Source organism: Colobus angolensis, unplaced genomic scaffold, assembly GCF_000951035.1.
Source record: "Colobus angolensis palliatus isolate OR3802 unplaced genomic scaffold, Cang.pa_1.0 Scaffold188, whole genome shotgun sequence".
Lineage (NCBI taxonomy): Eukaryota > Metazoa > Chordata > Mammalia > Primates > Cercopithecidae > Colobus > Colobus angolensis.
The window spans coordinates 3,873,713-3,897,728 of record NW_012115021.1 but is presented as its reverse complement, the minus strand read 5'-3'; the positions used below and the strand labels follow the sequence as shown (position 1 = coordinate 3,897,728).

At 39.9% G+C, this 24,016-nt stretch overlaps 1 protein-coding gene and 1 pseudogene across 1 annotated transcript; both read left to right on the top strand.

Annotated features, from left to right (window-relative positions):
* The first annotated feature begins 13,143 nt into the window (after nt 1–13,143).
* On the top strand, nt 13,144–15,528 carry LOC105510441 (acyl-protein thioesterase 1-like). The gene is given in 2 exon segments (XM_011940238.1): nt 13,144–13,270; nt 13,311–15,528. Coding segments are annotated over 2 exon segments (546 nt in total). The 5' UTR covers nt 13,144–13,250; the 3' UTR covers nt 13,837–15,528.
* Nucleotides 15,529–17,566: 2,038 nt separating this feature from the next.
* On the top strand, nt 17,567–21,557 carry LOC105510466 (annotated as a pseudogene).
* The last annotated feature ends 2,459 nt before the right edge of the window (nt 21,558–24,016 follow it).

The window sequence follows — 24,016 nt, the reverse complement described above, 5'->3', positions numbered from 1 at the left end:
TCATTTTGGAGCTTCAAGATTTGACTGCCCTGGTGGATTTTTAGACTTGCATGGATGGTGCGTGTAGCCCCTTCATTGTGACCAATTTCTCACATTTGGAACAGATCTATTTACCCAATGCCTGTACCCCCATTGTATTTAGGAAGTAATTAACTTGCTTTTGATTTTACTGACTCATAGGTGGAAGGGACTTGCCTTGTTTCAGATGAGACTTCAGACTGTGGACTTTTGAGTTAATGTTGAAATGAGTTAAGACTTTGGGGGACTGTTGGGAAGGCATGATTGTGTTTTGAAATGTGAAAAGTACATGAGATTTGGGAGGGGCCAGGGGTGGGATGGTATGGTTTGCCTGTGTCCCCTCCCAAATCTCTTCTTGAATTATAGCTGCCAGAATTCCCACGTGTCATCAGAGGGACCCAGTGGGGGGTAATTGAATCATGAGGGTAGGTGTTTCTCATGCTCTTCTTGTGATAGTGAATAATCTCACAAGATCTGATGGTTTTATAAATGGGAGATCCCCTGCACAAGCTCTCTTGCCTGCTGCCATGTAAGATGTGGCTTTGCTTCTCCTTTGCCTTCTGCCATGATTGTGAGGCCTCCCCAGCCATGTGGAACTGTGAGTCCATTAAACCTCTTTCCTTTATAAATTACCCAGTCTCGGGTATGTCTTTATTAGCAACAGGAGAACAGACTAATACAGTGTACTATTCTTATTACCTGGGTGACTAAATAATCTGTATACCAAAGCCCTATGACATGCAATTTACCTATATAATAAACCCGCATGTGTATCCCTGAAACTGAAATAAAACTTAAAATCAAACCCTTAATCTGAGAAAATTATTTCTCTTGAGAGCCCCAGAATAAATATGTGACAATTATACAATCAACATTTACTATAGCTTCAGAAATGTCACTCACTCTTTTGGAGGTCTGCAGAGATTGTCAAACCTCCAATTGTAACTTCTAAGGGATACTGAAACTTTCTCCACTTCCTCTTTCCTTTATCCTTTTGGAGGGAAAAAAGTTGTTTACTAAGTTGTTTTCTTTGGCCACTTAAAGTTCATTATATCTTGTTGCATAATAATGGGCCATGTGACTCCTTTATTAATCTTTTCCACCCTGAAGCAAAATCTTTCCCTGAATCATTACTGCTTCTCCAGTTCTTTGTAAACACTGCTTGACAAAAATGTGTGAGTGCTGGAAGGCTCCCAAATACCAGAGATAAGATGAAAGTCCATCAAACCTCTACTTTGGATCAGTTCTTTCTGCTTAAAGAGTAAGGTAGTATAGTCTTTCTCTTACCTCTACTTGATTTTGTTTTTGTTTTTATAATTTTCCTCTTTAAGGCCAGATTTCACTCTAATTTTGTCTGGCCGCCTGTGACTCTAAAATTATTTTATAAAGCCTCCACTTTATTTATTTATTTTTGCTGAAGACATCAAATGAATCAATTTGAAATATGGAAAAATACTAAAAGATTATCCTCATAAAATATTGTATCATGAGTAGGGGAAGGGTCTGTTGAGGATAGTTTAAAGAAGAAGAATTTTATTTAATTCTTAAAAGCAATTTTCCTCTGAGGTGAAGAAATTGCCACTGTTTGGCTTTGGCCCCAAATCTCCTATTATGATGAAACACCAATAATAGACTTTATATTGTAAGTCTGATGGCAATGCATCTGATTTAGATTCTATTAAATACAATGAAAAATTATTGGCTGGAGGAGGAGGCATGGTTGAAAGAAGAACGTTAGTTTCCTGAAAAGCCTTTTTTCTTTTGTGACAATGAGAGAATGTTCCACAGGCAGAGGGAGAAAGAGATGAAAAGGCCTGTACTGTTAAGAAGCTAATAAAGAGACCTTTGCACAATGATTCCCAGACAATGATGTGACTGAGATCCAGTGTCTGCTGTGGGCATCTGACACATGAATAAGTTGGACATCACCAGGGCTGATGTCAAGGGATGTAGCTGCATAGTTGCCCTAGCTATTGACCCCAAACCAGTGAGGTCAAATCTGTGTTTGATTGTTCCCATCATTCTCTCATTCCTCTAAATGATTCTTAGTTCTAGTTGGCTTGGGGCTGGACTAGCCTGGAAAAACCCCAGGCTGCACTCTGCTGAGGGGCAGTGGGAGCCATCTCTACGCCAGGAACCCAAAGGCCATCCCCAGCCGAAAGGAGTACCTGGTGGTAGCAAACCTGAGCTGCAGCAACTCTGCAAATGATGCTGGGAGAGCACCTGGTCTGTGCCAAGGAACCTCTGCTGAGCTGAAGGTTTTGCTGTGTGAGACAGGACAGCCTCTTGACAGGGAGGCTGAGATTTGAACTTGGGAGGTACTCAGTTGTTATAAGATATTGGACAGGCACTTCCTGTAAAAGGATTCTGTTTCAACTAAATAATGTTCAGTTTACAGTTACTTTGGACCCAAAGGAGGAATTTTTGTCTGTTTGGATTGTAACAAGTTCTCTGAGTAGAGATGCATAGACAATATATAGAGGAGTGGGAAGGAGGGGGGCAGGGCAATAGAGTAGTGTCTTGTGAATGAGGCTGCAGCCCTATCTCCTTATCCTTTAGGCCACTTTAGTGAAGACTCAGCTCAGAAGTGGATCTCGGTTCCAAAAGGTACTTGATGTTTTATGGATCAAGCCTGAGAAAAGCACATTTAAAACAGAGGTTACAGAGTTTTGCCTGCTGTATTCCCCAGGATGTAGATTCTGATGGAGAGATTCGTGTGCAGAGAGTTTGTTAGGGGTGCTCTCAGGATCAACACCTGTGAAAGAGGAAAAAGTAGCAGGATTAGGAAGGGAGAATTTGAGCTACAGTGAAGTTGCAACAGAAGTCTCTGTGGATCCTGTGGAGAGCTCTAAAGCATTGGCCCATCATCAGATGAGGGCACCTCCAGTAAAGCGGCAGACCTTTGCCAAGGAAGATATTTCCACCAAGGGAAAAATGCTCAGTCTCCAACACTCCAGGCAGCTGGGGGAATGAGTAGTTCAATTCTGAAGGGAGGATCAGGGTAGCATGTCAGAGCATCCACTACAGTGAGCTAGAAAGAAAGCTAAAGAATTTGGTTCTCAGTCGGGCGTGGTGGCTCATGCCTGTAATCCTAGCTCTTTGGGGGGCCGAGATGGGTGGATCACGAGGTCAGGAGATCGAGACCATCCTGGCTAACATGGTGAAACCCCGTCTCTACTAAAAATACACACACACACACACAATTAGCCGGGCGTGGTGGTGGGCATCTGTAGTCCTAGCTACTCAGGAGGCTGAGGCAGGAGAATGGCATGAACCCAGGAGGAGGAGCTTACAGTGAGCCAAGATCGCGCCACTGCACTCCAGCCTGGGCGACAGAGCCAGACTCCGTCTCAAAACAAACAAACAAAAAGAATTTGGTTCTCTTCTAAAGAAAAGGGAGGGGTAGGGGAGGTGGGTGACAATAAGGGAAGGAATAAAGATGTCATATTAATTTATCCCTTTTTAGTTTCAATTTAAAGAAATTGAGTGCTTACTGGAGTCTAGGCATTGGAGATACACAGATGAACAAGACAAGATTCCTCCCTCTGAGAAACCCATAGTCTGCTGGAAAGATAGGTGTATCAGAAATTAAAGGCACTGAACAGGTAGAATGGGGTGCAGAAGGAGCTGCCAGCTAAACTAATATGTGCTACACTTTAGAAAAACAACCATTTCTTGGCTAAGCGTGTTGGCTCCTTCCTGTAATCCCAGCACTTTGGGAGGCTGAGGTGGGCAGATCACCTGAGGTCAGGAGTTCGAGACCAGCCTGGTCAATATAGTGAAACCCCATCTATACTAAAATTAGCTGGGCGTGGTGGTGAGCACCTGTAATCTCAGTTACTTGGGAGGCTGAGGCAGGAGAATCACTTTAAATCTGGAGGCAGAGGTTGCAGTGAGCTGAGATCGTGCCACTGCACTCCAGGCTGGGTGACAATGGTGAAACTCTGTCTCAAAGAAAAAAAAAAAAAAAGAAAAAAGGAAAAGAAAAACAACCATTTCTTGAAGTTTCCTTTTTCCTATTCTTATGGAGAAGAGCTTTTCTCCTGAGTTGTTACTCAGGAAAGTGCAATTGTCAATAGTATCAGATAAATTATTTTCAAAAACATTTGCATTTTCTTTTGGATAAATAAATGTTTGATGACTGAAATCTGAAAAAGGGAAGAGGGAGGGATGGTGGGCAACAATAAGGGAAGTGGTAAAGACAATGTCATAGCCACTTTTGCAAAGGTGAAACTAGAACTCACATTTTCTATCCTCAGTCCAGAGTTCTTTTTTTTCCCTTGTAGCACTGAATTTTCCCTGCCCAGTCCTTCCCACTAAGTACCTTTCTTCCATTAACTGATATTCTCTTTACTGGAGCACACTGTCTATACTTGGTTAGGTGAAATCTCCTGATGGCCATGGACCTGATCCCCTCTGAGAGACAATCAGCCTTGCTCCATTCCCTAGCCACAAGAATGTACCCTTAGCAGAATTCTTGCTGTGGTGTGCTAGTGTTCCCACTAGAGAGCAAGATGAGAGAGAGGGGATAGATCAGCGCAAACTGGTCAGCAAGACCAAGGTGGATATTAAAATATTAAAAAAAAAATTTTTAGAGACAGGGTCTCACTATGTTGTCCAGGCTGGTCTTGAACTCCTTGGCTCAAGCGATCCTCCCACCTCAGCCTCCCGAGTAGCTGGGACTACAGGTGTGGGCTACAGTGCCCAGCTGGATATGCAGGGATTTATCACCTGGTGCATCATGGAACCCCACTAATCAGTCTGCAGACAACCAGCATGACTAAAACTGTACAAACAGGTTGAATACCAGCCTGTGCAGGATTATTTTTAAAAATTGCAAGCGCTTATCTTTTAAAAATAATTTCTATTTGTAAGGATCATTCTTGTTATTACCATTGAGCCAATTATTTTCCTAATTTATTGAACTGCTAAATTGTAACATTTCCAAAAAGTAATCAAGGGTGAACTGGAGCAAAGACTAATATGTTTCTGCTATAAGCAGGAGGGCTGGAGATGACACTAAAATTATTGATGGGGCTCCCAATGGGGCTTCAACAGCCACACATCTGAAACCTGCGTTTCTTTATTTCCTTATTCCTTTTTCTCTGTAGAACCAAATTAACAATGTTTCCTGGTTATAATTTACTTTCGTTAAAATGACACTTTTATATGTTCACAAGTAAGCTTATTTTTAGTCTTCTTAAAAATGTTATACATTTAAATAAATACAAGAAAGATGGAGAAGAGTGTAATAAATACCTGTGGTCTCACCTTCCAAAATGACAAACCTTAACATTTGGCCATTTTTGCTTCAGATTTGAAGTGAAGTTGAAGGCTCCTCCTGCTAATCTCACACTTCTCCCTCATTGCCTTCCCCAGAGGCAATCACTATCATAGATTTTGTATGTCTCCTTCAGGCCCAGTGGTTCTCAACCCTGGCTGCGTATCAGGATTACCTGAGAGTCTTTTGAAAATCCCTGGTTTCTGACTTAGGCAATACCATTCAGGACATAGGCATGGGCAAGGACTTCATGTCCAAAACACCAAAAGCAATGGCAACAAAAGCCAAAATTGACAAATGGGATCTAATTAAACTAAAGAGCTTCTGCACAGCAAAAGAAACTACCATCAGAGTGAACAGGCAACCTACAGAATGGGAGAAAATTTTTGCAATCTGCTCATCTGACAAAGGGCAAATATCCAGGACCTATAAAGAACTCAAACAAATTTACAAGAAAAAAACAAACAACCCCATCAAAAAGTGGGAGAAGGATATGAACAGACACTTCTCAGAAGAAGACATTTATGCAGCCAACAGACAAATGAAAAAATGCTCATCATCACTCGCCATCAGAGAAATGCAAATCAAAACCACAATGAGATACCATCTCACACCAGTTAGAATGGCAATCATTAAAAAGTCAGGAAACAACAGGTGCTGGAGAGGATGTAGAGAAATAGGAACACTTTTACACTGTTGGTGGGACTGTAAACTAGTTCAACCATTGTGGAAACAGTGTGGCGATTCCTCAAGGATCTAGAACTAGAAACACCATTTGACCCAGCCATCCCATTACTGGGTATATACCCAAAAGATTATAAATCATGCTGCTATAAAGACACATGCACACATATGTTTATTGCAGCACTATTCACAATAGCAGAGACTTGGAATCAACCCAAATGTCCATCAGTGACAGACTGGATTAAGAAAATGTGGCACATATACACCATGGAATACTATGCAGCCACAAAAAAGGATGAGTTCATGTCCTTTGCAGGGACATGGATGCAGCTGGAAACCATCATTCTCAGCAAACTATGGCAAGAACAGAAAACCAAACACCGCATGTTCTCACTCATAGGTGGGAATTGAACAATGAGAACACTTGGACACAGGAAGGGGAACATCACACACCAAGGCCTATTGTGGGCTGGGGGAAGTGGGGAGGGATAGCATTAGGAGATATACCTAATGTAAGTGACGAGTTAATGGATGCAGCACACCAACATGGCACATGTATACATATGTAACAAACCTGCATGTTGTGCACATGTACCCTAGAACTTAAAGTATAATAAAAAATAAAAAATAAATAAAAAAAGAAAATCCCTGGTTTCTGGACCAATGCCAGAAAAACAAAATCAGAATCTCTGTAGGAAGGAGAGAACTCAAGCATCAGTTAGTTTTTTTTCTAAATCAAAGTGATTTTTATTCACTTATTCATATAATTTTCACAGATTCTTAAGAATATTTTTGTGTATGTTTTTCACCCCATATATAATGTAGATATGGATATGTAGTTTTACTTCTTGAAACTAAGGATCACCAGAGTGACAGAGGGAAGAACTGAGACTTACCCTCTTTCCCCACATCAGTAGTTTTTAAAGCTCCTCAGGTGATGCCAATGTGCAGCCAAGACTGAGAACCAACCACTGTCCAGCCCATGTTTGTATACTTTTAGTACATGTGTATCTATGAGAAATGCATTTTATTGCCTGGGTGTATTTTATTTATTTTTTATTTTTTGAGACAGAGTCTCGTTCTGTTGCCTAGGCTGGAGTGCAGTGGTATAATCCCAACTCACTGCAGCCTCTGCCTCCTGGGTTCAAACAGTTCTCCTGTCTCAGCCTCCTGAGTAACTGGGATTACAGGAGCCCACCAGCATGCCCAGCTAATTTTTGTACTTTTAGTAGAGACAGGGTTTCACCATGTTGGCCCGGCTGGTCTCGAACTCCTGACTTCAAGTGATCTGCTCACCTTGGCCTCCCAAAGTGCTGGGATTACAGGCATGAGCCACCGTGCCTGGCCTGCTTGTGTATGTATTTTAGAAGAATATGTAAATGAGATCATAATGTAATGTTATGCACCTGCATTTTTTTTTTTTTTTGCAGGCAGGGTCTTGCTCTGTTGCCCAGGCTGGAGTGCAGTGACTCAATCGTAGCTCATTGCAGCTTTAACCTCCTGGGCTCAAGTGATCCTCCCACTTCAGCCTCCTGAGTAGCTGGGACTACAAGTGCATGCGACCATGGCTGCCTAATTTTATTTTAAATTTTGTAGAGATGGGGGTCTCACTTTGTTGCCCAGGTTGGTCTTAAACTCCTGAACTCAAGCAATCCTCCCACCTCAGCCTACTAAAGTGCTGAGATTACAGGCATGAGCCAGCAGAACCAGCCCTGCATGTGGATATTTTACTCAATATTGTTTTCTTTAAAAATTTTTTATTGGGCCAGGCGCAGTGGCTCACACCTGTAATCCCAGCACTTTGGGAGGCTGACGTGGGCGGATCACAAGTTCAGGAGTTTGAGACTAGCCTGGCCAACATGGTGAAACCCCTTCTCTACTAAAAATACAAAAAAAAAATTGCTGGGCGTGATGGCTCATGCCTGTAATCCCAGCTACTTGGGAGGCTGAGGCAGGAGAATTACTTGAACCCAGGAGGCGGAGATTGCAGTGAGCCAAGATCACACCATTGCACTCCAGCCTGGGCGACACAGCAAGACTCCATCTTGGGAAAAAAGAAAAAATGTTTATACTGAAATCATTTTAGACTTACAGATAAATTGCAAGAATAGTATGGATTTCCCATATGCTTTCAACCCAGGTTCCACTACTGTTAACGTCTTTTATAATCGTAGTACAATATTGAAATCAGGAAATTAAATTTCATAAAATACCATGAATTGATCTGTAGGCCTTATAAGGATTTTGTCAGTTTTGTCACTAATATCTTCTTCTGGTTCAGGATCCAATTCAGAATTCCATACTGCATTTAGTTGTCATGTCTCCTTTGTCTCTTTAATCTGTGGTAGTTCCTCAGTTTTTCCTTGTCTTCTACTACCTTTGCACGTTTGAAGAATATTGATCAGTTATTTTGTAGAATGTCCTTCCATTTGGGCTTGTTTAATGTTTTCTTAAGATTATATTGAGATTGTGCAGTTTTAGCATGAATCTCACAGAAATGATGTTGTGTCTGTCTTAAGTCATCCTATCAGTGGTTCATGATGTCAATATGTCTTATCACTTGTGATGTTAACCTTGATCATTGGTTGAGGTGGTGTCTGCAAGGTTTCTCTACTACTTTAAAGTTATTATTTTAAGCTTTGTAATTAAAAAGCATCTTGTGAGGAGAGGCTTTGAGACTATGTAAATATCTTGTTTCTAAACATACTTTTGCCCACTAATTTTAGCATCTGTATTGGTTGGCTAGGGCCACCATAACAGAATACCATTGATTGGCTTAAACAACAGAAATTTATTTTCTCACAGTTCTGGAGGTTGGGAGTCCTAGATTAAGGTATCAGCAGGATTGATTTCTCTCAAGGCCTCTCCTCTTGTCTTGCAGATGATCACCTTCTCACTGTGTCCTCATATGGCCTTTTCTCTGAGTGTGCGTCCCTGGTGTGTCTTCCTCTTCTTATGAGGACAGCAGTCATATCAGATTAGAGCCCATTCATATGACCTCACTTAACCTTAATTACTTCTTTAGTGGCCATCTCTCCAAACATAGTCACATTTGAGGTTAGGAATGGGGTGGGGGGCACCATTCCGTCCAACAGCATGCATCAGTAACTCTTGCAGGTAACAACTATTACTGTGGTCTTTGCCAGATGGTGATGTCTTTCAATTTACATTATTTCTTCTATATGTATTAATTATAATTCTACTTTAAGAAAGAGCTGCTCCTTAAATCTCCATTTATTTATTTATTTATAGCAGTATAGATTCTTTTTCCTGTGGATGATAAACTGTTACTATTCTTATTTTCTTGTTCAAATTGTTCCAGATTTTTCCACTGGGAACTCCTTCAAGTTACTTCCATGTCCTTTCGACATGCCCTCATCATTTTTTGAGTACTTCTTTACTTTCTGGCACCATAAGATGTTTCAGGCTTATCTTGTATTTTCCCTGCCCCAGTCCTGAGATAATCATTTCTCTAAGTAGACCTGGTTTCTTTTGTGGAGAATTGTATTTAGAAATCAAGATGCGAGCACTAAGCGTGCTCATTGCTACTAGGGTGTCATTACTTCCTCATGCTCTCAGTAAACAGAGTTAGGGAATATATGCGTATATGTTCATGCATGTATAACATACACCTATATCTATTTCTATACCTCTCCATATGTACATATGTTTAAAACTATGAGTTCATACTGATAATTCCTTCAACACAGCACTACAGGGTTCCTTTTAGCCTTTCTCTTTTCTTTATTTGTAGTTCCATTTCCTAACAGTGAGAAACTCGGTTCTCATTATTCATGATAAATTTAGGTATTTGCTAAGCCCTACTATACACATAGAGCAGTTTCAGAATTGCTAATCTAAATCCCTGTGGAAAACAATTTTGTAACTGGAGAACAACATACACCGTTTGCTGTCTTAACATACAGTATACAACCAATCTTGCTAACCAAAATTACTTAGGTTAGTTCTTTTCTTTTCAGTGTGGTTATATTGTTCACTTGCAATACAGTTAGACTCATGTGTTACTGAATGTATTCCATTTTGAACTCTCCTTACATATTAGTTTTAATTTTTTAGGATATGCAAAGCATCAACATAGTTCTAAAAGCCAGAACTAACCAAAAATGTATACACATACAAGTGTCACTTCAATGTCTATTACATATTCTCCATTCCCTCCATTTTTTCCACTCTCTTACCATGCACCTCCTGTAGTTACCCAATCTCTTCAGTTTCTGGTTTATCCTTTCTGTATTTCTTTTGCACAATTGGGCAGATACATGTATATTTTCTTATATCCTCTTCTTTTTTACATGAAGGGTAGCATGCTACTCTTTTGTACTTTCCCATGTTTTTTGTTTCACTCACCATTGTCTTGGAACTCACTCATTAGCTTTCTCATTCTTTTTTTTTTTTTTTACATTTGCATAGTACTTCCTCATGTAAATGCTCCATTTATTTATTCAACCACTCTCCTATGTATCAGCATTTGGTTGTTTCCAATATTCTATGATTACAAATGATGCCACAATAAATAACCTTGTTGCATATGTATTTTTGTTTTGACAAACATACATCAGAAGAAATATTGCTGTATCAAAAAGTAACTTGCATATGCAATTCTGTGCATGTTGTTAAATGTCCCTTCAGAAGGATTGTACGAATTTGCATGCCCACCAATAAAGTATGAGAGTGCCTGTTGCCCACAGCCTTGCCAACACAGTTTGTTCTTACACTTCTAAGGTTTACCAATCTGACAGGTAGGAAATGGCATCTCAATGTTGCTTTATGTTGTATTTCTATAATTATGTGAGTTTGAACATTTTTCATATGTTTAAGGGCCATTTTTAGAACTTCTTTTTTTTTTTTGAGACGGAGTCTCGCTCTGTCGCCTGGGCTGGAGGGCAGTGGCCGGATCTCAGCTCACTGCAAGCTCCGCCTCCCGGGTTTACGCCATTCTCCTGCCTCAGCCTCCCGAGTAGCTGGGACTACAGGCGCCCGCCACCTCGCCCGGCTAGTTTTTTGTACCATGTTAGCCAGGATGGTCTCGATCTCCTGACCTTGTGATCCACCCGTCTCGGCCTCCCAAAGTGCTGGGATTACAGGCTTGAGCCACCGCGCCGGCCCCATTTTTAGAACTTCTTTGTGAGTTGTCTGTTCATGTCTTTTTTCAATTATTTCATCTTTTTGCCCTTTGTTCTTCAAGTATTTTTAAGATTAAAAAAAATGCTTATTGTGGTAAATAGGTATAACACAACATTTACTGTCCCAGCTATTTTTAAGTACACAATTCAGTGGCATTAAGTACATTCACAATGTTGTGCAACTATCACCACTATCTGTTTCTAAGACTTTTCCATAATCCCAAACAGAAACTCTGTAACCATTAAACAGTAACCCCTTATCCGCCACTTCCTTCAATACTATTTATTAATAAGTGTGTTATTTCTCTACTGATTTATAATAGCATCTCATTTACATACCAAGACCCTACAAATGCTTGATTGTGACTACTCTTTTGTACTTTCCCATGTTTTTTGTTTCACTCACCATTATGTCTTGGAACTCACTCATCAGCTTTCTTATTCTTTTTTTTTTTTTTTAACATTTACATAGTACTCCCTCATGTAAATGCTCCATTTATTTATTCAACCACTTTCTAAAATTGCATTGATTTTATATACATATTACCAATTTAGAGCATAATCTTGGAAGAAGCAAACAGTTTACTAGGCTCGAAGAATTTTTGATAGAAAGGGGCTTCAGAAATCATTGAGGTCAGTTTTCAATGGCATCTCACCATTTTTTGTAGATGAAACTAAAACCCTTCACTTTAGTTCAAGAAGTTCCTCATGATCTGATCCATGCCTGGCTCCCTAGCGTTTAGTCCTGCATCCTTCCTCCTATATCCCACTGAATTTCTCACCTTTTCTCCTCCTCCACAATGCCGTTTCACGCCTCCAGACCCTCACACGTGCAGTTGCATCTGCCCAAAACCTCATTCCTTCTTCTTCTGAGTGGCTTAGCATTCTGATCTTATGTCACTTCTACTAGGAAACCTTCTCTGACCTTTTCACTTGAGCCAGAACCTCCGCTCTTGGACTCTTGCAGTAGCCAGATATACTATAGTCATGGTCTCATTGTGCTATATTATAATTGTGGGTTTACTTGTCCATCTCCCCCACTAGAATATGAGTTCACTGAGGCCAAGGATGGTCTTAAACTTGTGTTCTTTTTTCATCACTAGATACAAAGAAAGCTTGATAAAAACATACAAGTGCATCTAGGCTTGGCTTAAATTCTTCAAGTAACAGTTTGCCACCTCAAAGAAAACCTGTTACATTTTTACATTATTTGAAAGTTCTTCCTCACAGCAAGCTGAACTCTGCCTCCCGGTAATTTCTAACCACTTGTCCTTGTTCTGTCCTTAGGGACTAAATCTCTTATTAAAAGACAGCGATCTGCTCCCCAAACTGGGCTTTGGCCAGAGACACAGCTGTAACTGGTAGTTCTTTTTGAAACAATTTAGGACTGCTTGTTTTGGGTATGAATTCTTCTTTTTCAATGGATATTTTATTCAAGGTAAGAAAAAAAATTGAGTTTCTTGTAAAGTGTTTCAGTCTGTTATACTATTTTAGTGTGTCCCCAAAATCTGTTTTCCTGAAAACATTTTGCTACCTTAATTCAAGCAAAGTAGTTACATTCAGCACATTATTTGTCACTTCAATGATGACAGTTACCCTTTCCCTCCACCTTTTCATGCAGACTCAATGGATTTCATTGGATTCTTTGTTCTCTGTTCTGGGCATTCTGTTTGCTAGCAGTTCTGTGCACTATCATGTTACTGCTCAGTGCTCCAGCCTTTGGCTGAAGAGGCCTGGCCTAGATCTGCCCGTGAGTTCTGGTACCACATCTGCAAAGTTCTGTGGAAATGCTGCACCTTAGCACAGGCTAGAGTTTCTCAAAGGATCTTCTGCATTAGAATCTCCCAGTGAGTTGGTTAAAAATGCAGATTCCTGGACTCTTACTCTTGATCTTCCAGGTGAAAATCTGAGATGAGGTGTCTGGTGGGGCAGGTCGGGACTCGCCGCTCGCACGCCCTTGGGCTGCGGCCGGGCGCCCGCTCTTCCTTCCGCTTGCGCTGTGAGCTGAGCCGGTGTATGTGTGGCAATAACATGTCAACCCCGCTCCCCGCCGTCATGCCCGCCACCTGGAAGGCCATCACTGCGGTGGTTTTCCTGCATGGATTGGGAGATACTGGGCACGGATGGGCAGAAGCCTTTGCAGGTATCAGAAGTTCACATATCAAATATATCTGCCCGCATGCGCCTGTTAGGCCTGTTACATTAAATATGAACATGGCTATGCCTTCATGGTTTGATATTATTGAGCTTTCACCAGATTCACAGGAGGATGAATCTTGGATTAAACAGGCAGCAGAAAATATAAAAGCTTTGATTGATCAATAAGTGAAGAATAGCATTCCTTCTAACAGAATTATTTTGGGAGGGTTTTCTCAGGGAAGAGCTTTATCTTTATATACTGCCCTTACCACACAGCAGAAACTAGCAGGTGTCACTGCACTCAGTTGCTGGCTTCCACTTCGGGCTTCCTATCCACAGGGTCCTGTCGGTGGTGCTAATAGAGATGTTTCTATTCTCCAGTGCCACGGGGATTGTGACCCTTTAGTTTCCCTGATGTTTGGTTCTCTTACGGTTGAAAAACTAAAAACATTGGTGAATCCAGCCAATGTGACCTTTAAAACCTATGAAGGTATGATGCACAGTTCGTGTCAACAGGAAATGATGGATGTCAAGCAATTCGTTGATAAACTCCTACCTCCAATTGATTGACATCACTAAGAGGCCTTGTGTAGAAGTACACCAGCATCATTGTAGTAGAGTATAAACCTTTTCCCATGCCCAGTCTCCGAATTTCTAATGTTTTGCAGTGTTAAAATGTTTTGCAAATATATGCCAATGGCACAGATCAAATAATGTCTCCTCATGAGAAATTTATGATCTTTTAAGTTTCTATACATGTATTCTTATAAGAAGATCCAGAATCTACTATATTAAAATAGATGAAGCAGGTAGCTTCTTTTTTCTCAAATGTAATTCAGCAAAATAATACAGTCCTGCCACCAGATTTTGTATTACATCACTTGAAAATTAGCAGTATGCTTAATGACAATTTGTTCAGGTAGAAATGAGCAGTTAATATATAAACAATTTATGCATGCTGTGACTTAGTCTATGGATTTATTCCAAAATTGCTTAGTCACCATGCAATGTCTGTATTTTTATATATGTGTTCATATATACGTAATGATTGTAATGCATAATAAGAATGAGGTGGTATTACATCATTCCTAATAATAGGGATAATGCTGTTCATTGTCAAGAAAGAGTAAAATTGCTCTCTTCAATTAATGGCCCTTTTATTTTGGGACCAGGTTTTTATTTTCCCTGATATTATTTCTACTTAATACTCTTTTCTCTCAAGAAAAAAAAAGTTTGCTTTTTCTTTATTATTCTTCATAGCAGACCAAGTATTGCCTCTCTGCCATAGACAGCTACTGTCAATACATGCTATAATTTGACATTCTGGGTCACAGGTATATGGTATTTAAAATCTATTTATGCTTTATAGAGAAACCAGACATTAAAACTTCATGCACTACTTATTTCAAATTACTGTACCTTATCCAAATTTACACCTAGCTATTAGGATCTTCAACCCAGGTAACAGGAATAATTCTATGGTTTTATTTTTCTGTAAACAACTGAAAGAATGATTAGATCATATTCTAGTATGTTCTGAAATATCTTTAAGACTGATCTTAAAAACTAACTTCTAAGATGATTTCATCTCCTCATAGCATAGAGTTTACTTTGTACACATGTTTGAAACCAACTACTGTAGAAGATGAAGAATCTATTGTAATTTTTTGCTTTATTTTCATCTGCCAGTGGACTTTTTTGAAATTTTCACTTTAGTCAAATTATTTTTTGTATTAGGTTTTCATGCAAACATAAAAATAGCAATCATTTTAAATTGTCAAAATTTCCAGATTACTGGTCAAAATTATTTGAAAACAAACTATGGGTAATAAAGGCTAGTCAGAACCCTATACATAAAATGTAGTTACCATTACAGATTAATATGTAGCAAAAATGTATTCTTGATATTTCTTAACTGTGTTAATTTTTCTGCTGTATTCCAGCTGACCAAAACAATATTAAGAATGCATCTTTAAAAATGGGTGCTAATCGATAATGGAAATAATTTAGTAATGGACTATATAGGATGTTAATAATGAAGCCATATGTTTATGTCTGGATTTTAAAATTTTAAACAATCATTTACTATGTCATTTTTCTTTACCTTGAAGAACATAAACTTATTTCAGTTCTACAAATCAGCAAGATATTATTTATGGCAAGAAATATTCCGTTGAAATGTTGTGCTGTAACATGGGAAAGTGTAAATGTTTTTCATGGTTTCTATCAATGTGAAATAAAATTTAATTCTGACTTTAAAAAGAAGAAAATCTGAGATGAGGCCTCATAGTGCATATTTTAAGAAGCCTCTGGATGATTCTCATACAAACTAAGGTGAACAACCACTGTCCTAGATGTTGGCAAAATAATCACCAAATACACCATCAGTCATCCGTTCTAGGTATTCATTTATGTCTATGTAGACGCAAACCTGTATCAATGTCCTATCTACTCATTTTCCTTTTTTTCTCAATTATAATCTCAGTGATGGCAGAGATCCTATCTATTTTGGTCATTGTAGCCCCACTGCCCAGAATAGTGCATGGCACGTAGGTGCTGTTGAATGAAAGCACAGGAAGCAAACATGTCTTTCTCGTTGATCCTTCTAATACTGGGAGAGGCTACGGTGGAAATGAAGTGAGAGGCATGGGAACCAAAGGAGAAAACTAAAATGCATGTGATCACAGTGTATGGTGGACCCAGAGCTCTGGAGAAAACCCTCCCATTAGTTAGTTCTGTAGGTGCAAGGTCTTCAGGTCATTCTTTTTGACTGTAGCAGGCTGAGCAGCTGTACCTTGAAGAGACAGAGACTCCAATATGAATTCCTCCCTCCACACCAACCTCAATGTCTTTGGAGTTTGAGGAATGAGGGAAAGGCAAGATATGACAAGGGATTGCATTGTCATATCATCAGTCATCACTCAAATAATTAAAGCCTCAAGGAATTTTAATAATAATGGCTGTAACAATTACCTTGAGAAGGCAGGATGTGGAGTTGCTATGAATCACACAGACTGGGTTTATATTCTAACTCTTACTAGCTTAATTTCTCTTCACTTTCTTCACCAGTAAACGGAGATAACTCGATTATGTAATCCATGTGTGCTAGTTAAGGTAATGTCAGCTACCATACCATAGACATCCTCAAACCTCGTGGCTTACTAAAATTGAAGTTTATTACTAGATCACATAAAGTGCAAATGGACATTCTGGTCTGGTGAGTGGCTCCTCTCCACATGGTGATTCGGGGACCCAGGTTCTGTCTATATTGTAGAGTCCTCAGCTAGAACCTCTGCATCCAGTCAACAGACAGAGGAAGAGAAAGTGAGAAGGAACACCAGCTCCTAAACCACTTTGGCGTGAAAGTGACACGTGGCCATTTCTAGTCACGTGGCCAATCTAGAAGCAAGGGAATATGAGACATGTAGTTTAGTTGTGTGCTCAAGAAGAAACATGTATCACTTTTTGTTTCATTACAAGCAATCACAAAACTTAGTAGTTTCGAACAACAGCCCTTTATGTAGCTCACAATTCTGTGGGGCAGCAATTTGGGCTTGGATTAGCTAGGAAGTTATGCTGATCCCAGTCAGACTCACTTGATCTCAGCAAGGCTTACTCATGGCAAATGTGGTCAGCTGCCATGTTGGCTGGGGACTGGTTCATCTAGGATGGCCTTATCTGGAAAAGCATGTCTTTATTCCATTTGTCTCTCACTCTCCAGTAAGCTAGGCCAGTCTTGTTTATATGGCAGGTAGGCAGACTCCCAAGAGCAAGAGCAAAATTCTGCAAAGCCTGTTGAGGCCTAAGCTTGTAACTCACACAAGGTAGCTTCTCTCACATTATTGTCCAGAATCAAGGAGTAGAGATATATAAGCTGCAAAGAATTGTGGCCATTTTTGCAACCTATCAAAAAGAGGAAATATGTTTAATTAAACAGGTGGTCTATAACTTGTTTAACAGAGTATGTGACATCACAGTAAGTTCCCAATAGATTATTTTCATTATTATTGTTATCATTTATTGAATATCTACTATATGTTAGGCTCTGTACTAGGCAATTTATATATATTATCTTATTTAATTACTACAGCTATTTCATTTTACATATGAAGAAATTGAAGCTCAAAAAGATAAAGAAAACTACTGAAGGCCATTTGATTAATAAGTGATGGTACTGAAGCTCACATTCCCTACTTCCTTATGTCTTAGGATGCAAACTAAGCTTGGATTGCCTGAAACTCTGAAGGAGAAACAAAACTTGAAGCTAAGATGAAATTAAATATTTAAGAAGGTCTGATAAATGACATGGGAAGAAAGAACCTGGCATTCTTACCTGAAATATGAGGGTGATGCCCAGAGCCAGTTTTGGCAGATGACCCTCAAGTTGGTCACAGCTCATCTCAAGGGCAAAGCAGTGATGATTATTGTGACTCATTTGATATCGTATGTTGCCTGGTTCTTTCCCTTTCCACAGAGGATGAGGAAATTCCTTTCTGACCAAAGAATCTGTGTTAGTGTTAGAAGATCTTGAGTAGAAGGAAGGACGTAGAAGGCAAGTGGGTAGAAGAAAGGGAAATTTAGCCTAGGAGTAGAAAATATTGGAGCAGAGGAGAAGTTTAAAATCCCCTAGGCCAGATATTCCCAGCATCTTTTGGGAATGAGGACACAGATAAGATAGAACTTTGTTGATATTATAGACAAGGCTTAGCGAGCATATCTTGAAAAACATATTGCAGTAACCTCATTGCCTCTCGGCAGTCTGCAGCCCATAGGCTGGGAACTGGGGGTCTAGTCCTGAAGAGTAGATAGGTTTAATTTTGAGACCCACTCTATTAATTTGGTAGTGATTACTGGAAGCACTGTGTTGAGATGGATTCTGAGGACACGTCTAGATGTTAACAGAAAAGATAGCTATGAGTGATTATTGATCTCTCTCACTGGTCTGGACAAGGATGGTGGTGGCATATATAATAAGTATGTTTTCTATCTCTGATACAGTTATATCTTCATAAGAAGAAATTGCAGGAAAGAAAGTTGGCATGATTTTCTTCGTATTACGAAGTGAGTTAATAGTAGAAGCAAACCTAGATCCCTGATGTCCTGATTAGTGCTTTCTCCATGACACTAAGCCAGTTAAAGAACCATATTTTTTGTTACCATTTATTCTCAGGCAAAATACGTTTTTCAATTTTCTTTCTACATTGCCCCTGTCTTTTCTGGAAGTCTGCTTCCACGCCAGACATGGTATAGTTTTCTTCTTTCATTTAAGAAAACAAAATTAACCAAAGCTTATTCAGGGATTGCCTGGTGAATTTAATTGATTGTTGAAAGAAGGGTCTCATCTCTGCTCCATTTCCATGTTCACCCTCTGGTTATGACACATTTGTGCCCAAGCATTAGACTTTGAGCTTAGAGGACTAGCTCATTGCTGAACTAAAATCTAGTTCAATTCAAGAAAACCCAGTAAAAGTCTCCTTTTCTCCTCCTCTTCTCTCCATCCTCAACCTTCAAGTCCTCTTGTTCTCTTTCTATTTTAATGCTTTTCAGGCACCTGAGATTAATTAATTTGTTTACTCATATGCACACCCCTGCCCCCACCACACACACACCTCTATACCCATGAAACTTGAGGTTCCCACAAAACCTTTGTTCACCAGAGCTAGAATGGATTTAGGCTTCATCCAGTCTGTCTTCTGAGGACATTAAGGCTCAGAGAGGGCAGAGCTTGAAGCCAATGTTCCAGGATCCAGTACGCAAAATGGCCAGTTTGCTGAATGGCCAATGCACAACCCAGTCTTGCTTTTGTGAACTCTTTAGTTTATGGGTTTTTATTTTGTCTTCATTTTAAGGATTGCTACGTTTACCTCTGCCCCAGCTTTCTCCTACTGCAGCTGAGTCTGGGGAGAAGAGAAAGGGGAGAATGAAGAGCATGAAAAGATTGGATAAAGAATGTGAATAATTTCTCTTAGCATCTTCTCTATTAATAACATATAATTAAAATGCTTCAGATATATTCAGAATGTATTGTTGAATAAGACTCTATTAATGAAGGACTCTAAAAAAGAACATATTATCATGACCCCATTCCCCTGATAAGCATATGAATAGATTTCCCATGCACCCCTCACTTTTCTCTCTCCCTCTCTCTGGTCCTCAGTCCTGGAAGCCTTTCTTCTTATCTTCTCTCAATTCTCTCAAAACACCAAGCCCTTTCCTATCTCATGACCTTTGCACTTGCTGTTCTCTATGCCTTGAATGCCCTACCCCCTCTTAGCATCAACATCTCCCTGGCATTTTTAAAGTCTCAGCTTAAATGTTCTCTTTTCAGTGAGGCTTTACTCGGTAACCTAATATAACTTCACTACTTTATCCCATGTATCAGTTAGTTTTTGCCATGTAGCAAACACCTCAACATTTATTGGCTTAAAACAACCAGCATTTATTTAACTCATGATTCTCCTGGGCCCAACTGGGCTCACTCATGGGTCTGAACCTGGCTGGTGAGTTGGTGAAATCCCAGATGACCTCAGTCACATGTCTAGTGGTTGGCTGGCTGTCACTTGGGGTGATGGGCATAACAGGGCCATATATTGCTTATTCTCCAGAAGGCTAACCCAGGCTTGTTCACATAACATCTTAGAGTTCCAAGAACAAGAGTATAAGTCCTTAAATGTAAACACTTTTCAAGTCTCTGCCTACATTGTATTTGTTGTGATCCCAGTGGCCAAAGCATATCAAAAGGCCACCCCAGATTGAAGGGGAAGAGAAAGACTTCACCTCTTGAAAAGAGAACACAAGTAGAGGTTTGAAAAGCCCTTGTATATTGGAGTTTGCTCTCTCACTGTGCTTGGGACCCTAAGGCCTAGGATAGCCTGCTGGAGATTGAGGCTACAGGGAAGAGAACTGAGGTGCCCTAGCTAATAGCCTGCCAATCACCAGACATGTGAGTGAGGCTGTCCTGTATCATCTGGCTTCCAGCTGATCCACCAGCTGAGTATAGACATGTGAGAGAACTGAGCAGAGATCAGCAGAGTCAGCCCAGATTTTAAAATCACCTGGTCAACTCACAGAATTGTGAGCTAAATAAAATATTTATTGATTTAAGTCACTGTGGTTTGGGGTGGTTGGTTACACAACAAAGCTAATTAGTACAGGGGGCCTCGATTAAGAAACCAGAGTCAATCAGAATAATACATGATCCTTTGTGGTTAGGTCTTGTAGCTGACAGTGTTAATGCCCCACTCTTAATTGGTTAGGCCTCACTGTTTCTGTCCATGCTTATCTGACTCCCTGTTGCCAATTTCTGCATTTTTTTTTTTTTTTTTTTTGCCAAAGGGCTTTCTCTGGGCACCAGAGCTCACCTTGCCTGTGTACACAGTGGGCCAGAAGTTCTGGAGAATTGACATTTACTATGAGCAGCCTTCAACCAGTGATGAATGGGAGTTCATGTATATATAACCCAATAACTTGCAAAATGAACAATTTGTTCCAAACTGTCTCCTGGAGTTCCCCAATGGGATTGCACTCCAGGAATTGGTAAAGAGCTTCCAGGTTCAGCAGAGGGGAGGACTGCTGGCCAGGGCCTTCGGTATACTGCTTCAGTGAGGGGCTCCACTGCCGCCACCCTGCTTGCTGCCTTCCTGGGTGCCACTCCCCCAGTGAGTCCAACACGACATGCTCCTCTCAGGCTCTTGAATGCTGCTCTGAGCAGTGTCATTCTTTACACTAGAAAGCTGTCAAAAACTATGGGGAAAAAAAACAAAACACGAAGGAAGTAGAGGAGGTGCTAGAAGAGGAGGAAGAAAAATACGTGGTGGAGAACATTGTCGACTGTCAACTGGTAAAGGGCAAAGTGGAGCACCTCCTAAAGTGGAAGAGTTGTTTTAGATGAGGATGACTCTTGGGAGCCAGAAGAGAACCTGGATTGTGTGACCTCATTGCTGAGTTTCTACAGTCACAGAAAATAGCACGTGAGACAGATAGATCAGAAAAAGGCAAATGCAAAGCTTATTCTGTTTCTGAATATAAGGGAGAGGAGAGCAAACCAGAGAAGAAAGAAAAGTCAGAAAAGCCACGAGGCTTTGTTGGGCTTTGGAGTTGAGCAGATTATTGGAGCTACAGACTCCAGTGGAGAGCTCACGCTCCTGATGAAATGGGAAAACCCCGATGAGGCTGACCTGGTCCCTGTCAGGGAAGCCAATGTCAAGTGCCCACAGGTTGTCATATCCTTCTATGAGGAAAGGCTGATGTGGGCATTCCTACTTCAGGAGGGCAATGACAAAAAATTATGACAAGAATTACTTATCCTGAGCACCAGCCCCTGTCACATCTGGCTGGGAGTTTCAAGTCGGGAGAGAAGGAGTTAGACTTGTGTTGACATCACAGAGGTGGCTTGAGAAGATGTCCTTTGAAGAGCCAGTATAGTCTCTGTGTCCTGCAGCAGCCCAAGTGCTTTAAAATTGTTCCAAGCTGTGTAGCTTGCACGTGGTTCCAGTGTAGGGGAAGCGGGATAAGTGTTTCAAGGCAACCTTTGTCGCACTTTGCTGAGAAAAGCAAAGGGCTTTCTATGAAGGACAAAACTTGCAGAATTGGATGTGTGAGAGAGCAAAAAGATATTGTAGATCCTCAAAGAGCATCTCCACAACGCTCAACCTTCTTCCCAATAGTGTCAACTCTGCGTTTTTAGAGTGTAGCATTATGTAGTTTTTGGCTATTACTGGTGTATGCTTTGGGGGAGGGAGAGATGGAGTGGGGAGAAATGGAGATGAGTAGTCTCGTTTTGATTACCATTTGGGACCAGATTGGGAAAATAGTGAAACCATGGAAAGAGCAATGATTTGTTTCTATGTCCAGAATATTTTACATTAAAAATGTCATTAGTACCATAAATAAGGACTGTAAGAGAATGTTTAAAAGCTGTTATTAAGCATGTTCATACCTCAGTATCTCGTGTATCCCATAAATATATACATTCACTATGTACCCACAAAAATTATTTTTTAATTTAAAAAACCTGAATGTCTGAAACCTGTAAGCCAAGGTATTCTCTGCTTGAATTTAATGCTGTTCCCCATGAAGAACTAAGCCAGATCATAAGTTACCAAAGCTGCCATTTTGCAGATGAAAATTGACTGAGGAGGGAAAACCTTTTATTGGAGCCTATACACAGGTAGATCATTCAGTCTTAGAGGTGCTAATTCCTGAAATTAGAAAGAAAACCCTTTATTTTCCAATTATGGAGTTATAAATATCAACTTTGCCATCCAAGCCACAGGCTGAGGTGTTGGGGAAGGGGAAGAAGGTGATAGAGGAGATGGGAAAGACAAGGGTCTATGCTCTTAGGATGGAGAACTCTTGGAGCCTCTGTTTTTTGAGCTTTGAACTCTGTTTTTTGAGCTTTGAACTCTGAAACCATTGGTGGCAGATTTCAATCACTGACAGCACAAGTTTCATTGAATCAATTTAGGAGGTAAATGATTTCAAAAACCTTTGTATCAGGAGAAGATTAAACTTCCATACTGGGGCAGTAATTCACTTTAAAACAACACAAAACAAAACAAAAAATATTTTAAAAAGAAATCCTAAGAATTAGGTGATACCCAAAATGCTCTGTCTTGAGTCATGAGATCCATCAGTTCTTGATATCATCTAGACTTGCATGTAGAGCTACATTATAAAATCGTTTTAGGCATGTGTTAGGTTTCTGTGAAAACTTTGTTTACATGTAAACTTCATACCACACGGTCAATTTTTGTCTTAAGAAAACTAGATTCATGTTTTTAAAAAGCACTTCCATCATCACCTCCCTGCTCTTGTCTCATTCATCTTTAGCCTGATTTGGAAACATATAGCTCATTTAGGCTGTGTCACTGGCTGAAGCTGGACATTTGCACGCAAAAACATTGGCATGATGGTTTTGAAGTTGGGAGGGGAGAGCTTTTGAGATTGTTATCAGAGATAGAATGAAGGTCAAGGATAGGAAGAAACTGGGAGACAAGAGAGAGGAATGAGACTGGGGAGAGATCTTCTCTTACATAGCAAGAAACAAAAGTTACAAGTTTAATGTGTTCATTTTTCTTTTAATAGTCTTTTTTCTTCCAATACTATTTTTAGGTGAGTGTTTGATGTATGATTTACATATAGTGAAATACATAGATCTTCAATGTACTGTTCAATGAGCTTTAGCAAATGTATAGCCCCTCACAAATCAAGATATAGAGAATTTCAATCACCCCCAGATTGTTCCCTTGTGCCCCTTTGCAGTCATTCCTCATTCTTCACCAGAGGCAATCATTACTGTGACTTCTATCATTATATGTTATAATTGGCTGTTCCAGAATTTCATAAAAGTGAAATCATACAGTATGTACTCTTTTATGTCTTGCTTCTTTACTCAATACAATGTTTTTAAGATTATCCATGTTGTTGTATATATCAGTAGTTCATTCCTTTTTATTGCTGGATCGTGTTTCATTGTATGACTATAGTATAATTTATTTATAAATTCTCATGTTGGATATTTGCGTTGCTTTTTGTTTTTATCTATTCTGAATAAAGCTACTGTGAGTATTCATTTACAAGTCTTATGGGCATATATTTTCATTTCTCTTGAGTATATATCTAAGAGTGAAATTGCTGGATCATAGGGTAGGTGTGAAGCCTTTGCTCTGGCTGCCTTTGTGACTGACTCAGTTTCCCCAACCCTCTGCCTTGCCTGCCTTCCTTCTGGGTCTAGAGTACTAAGATTCCA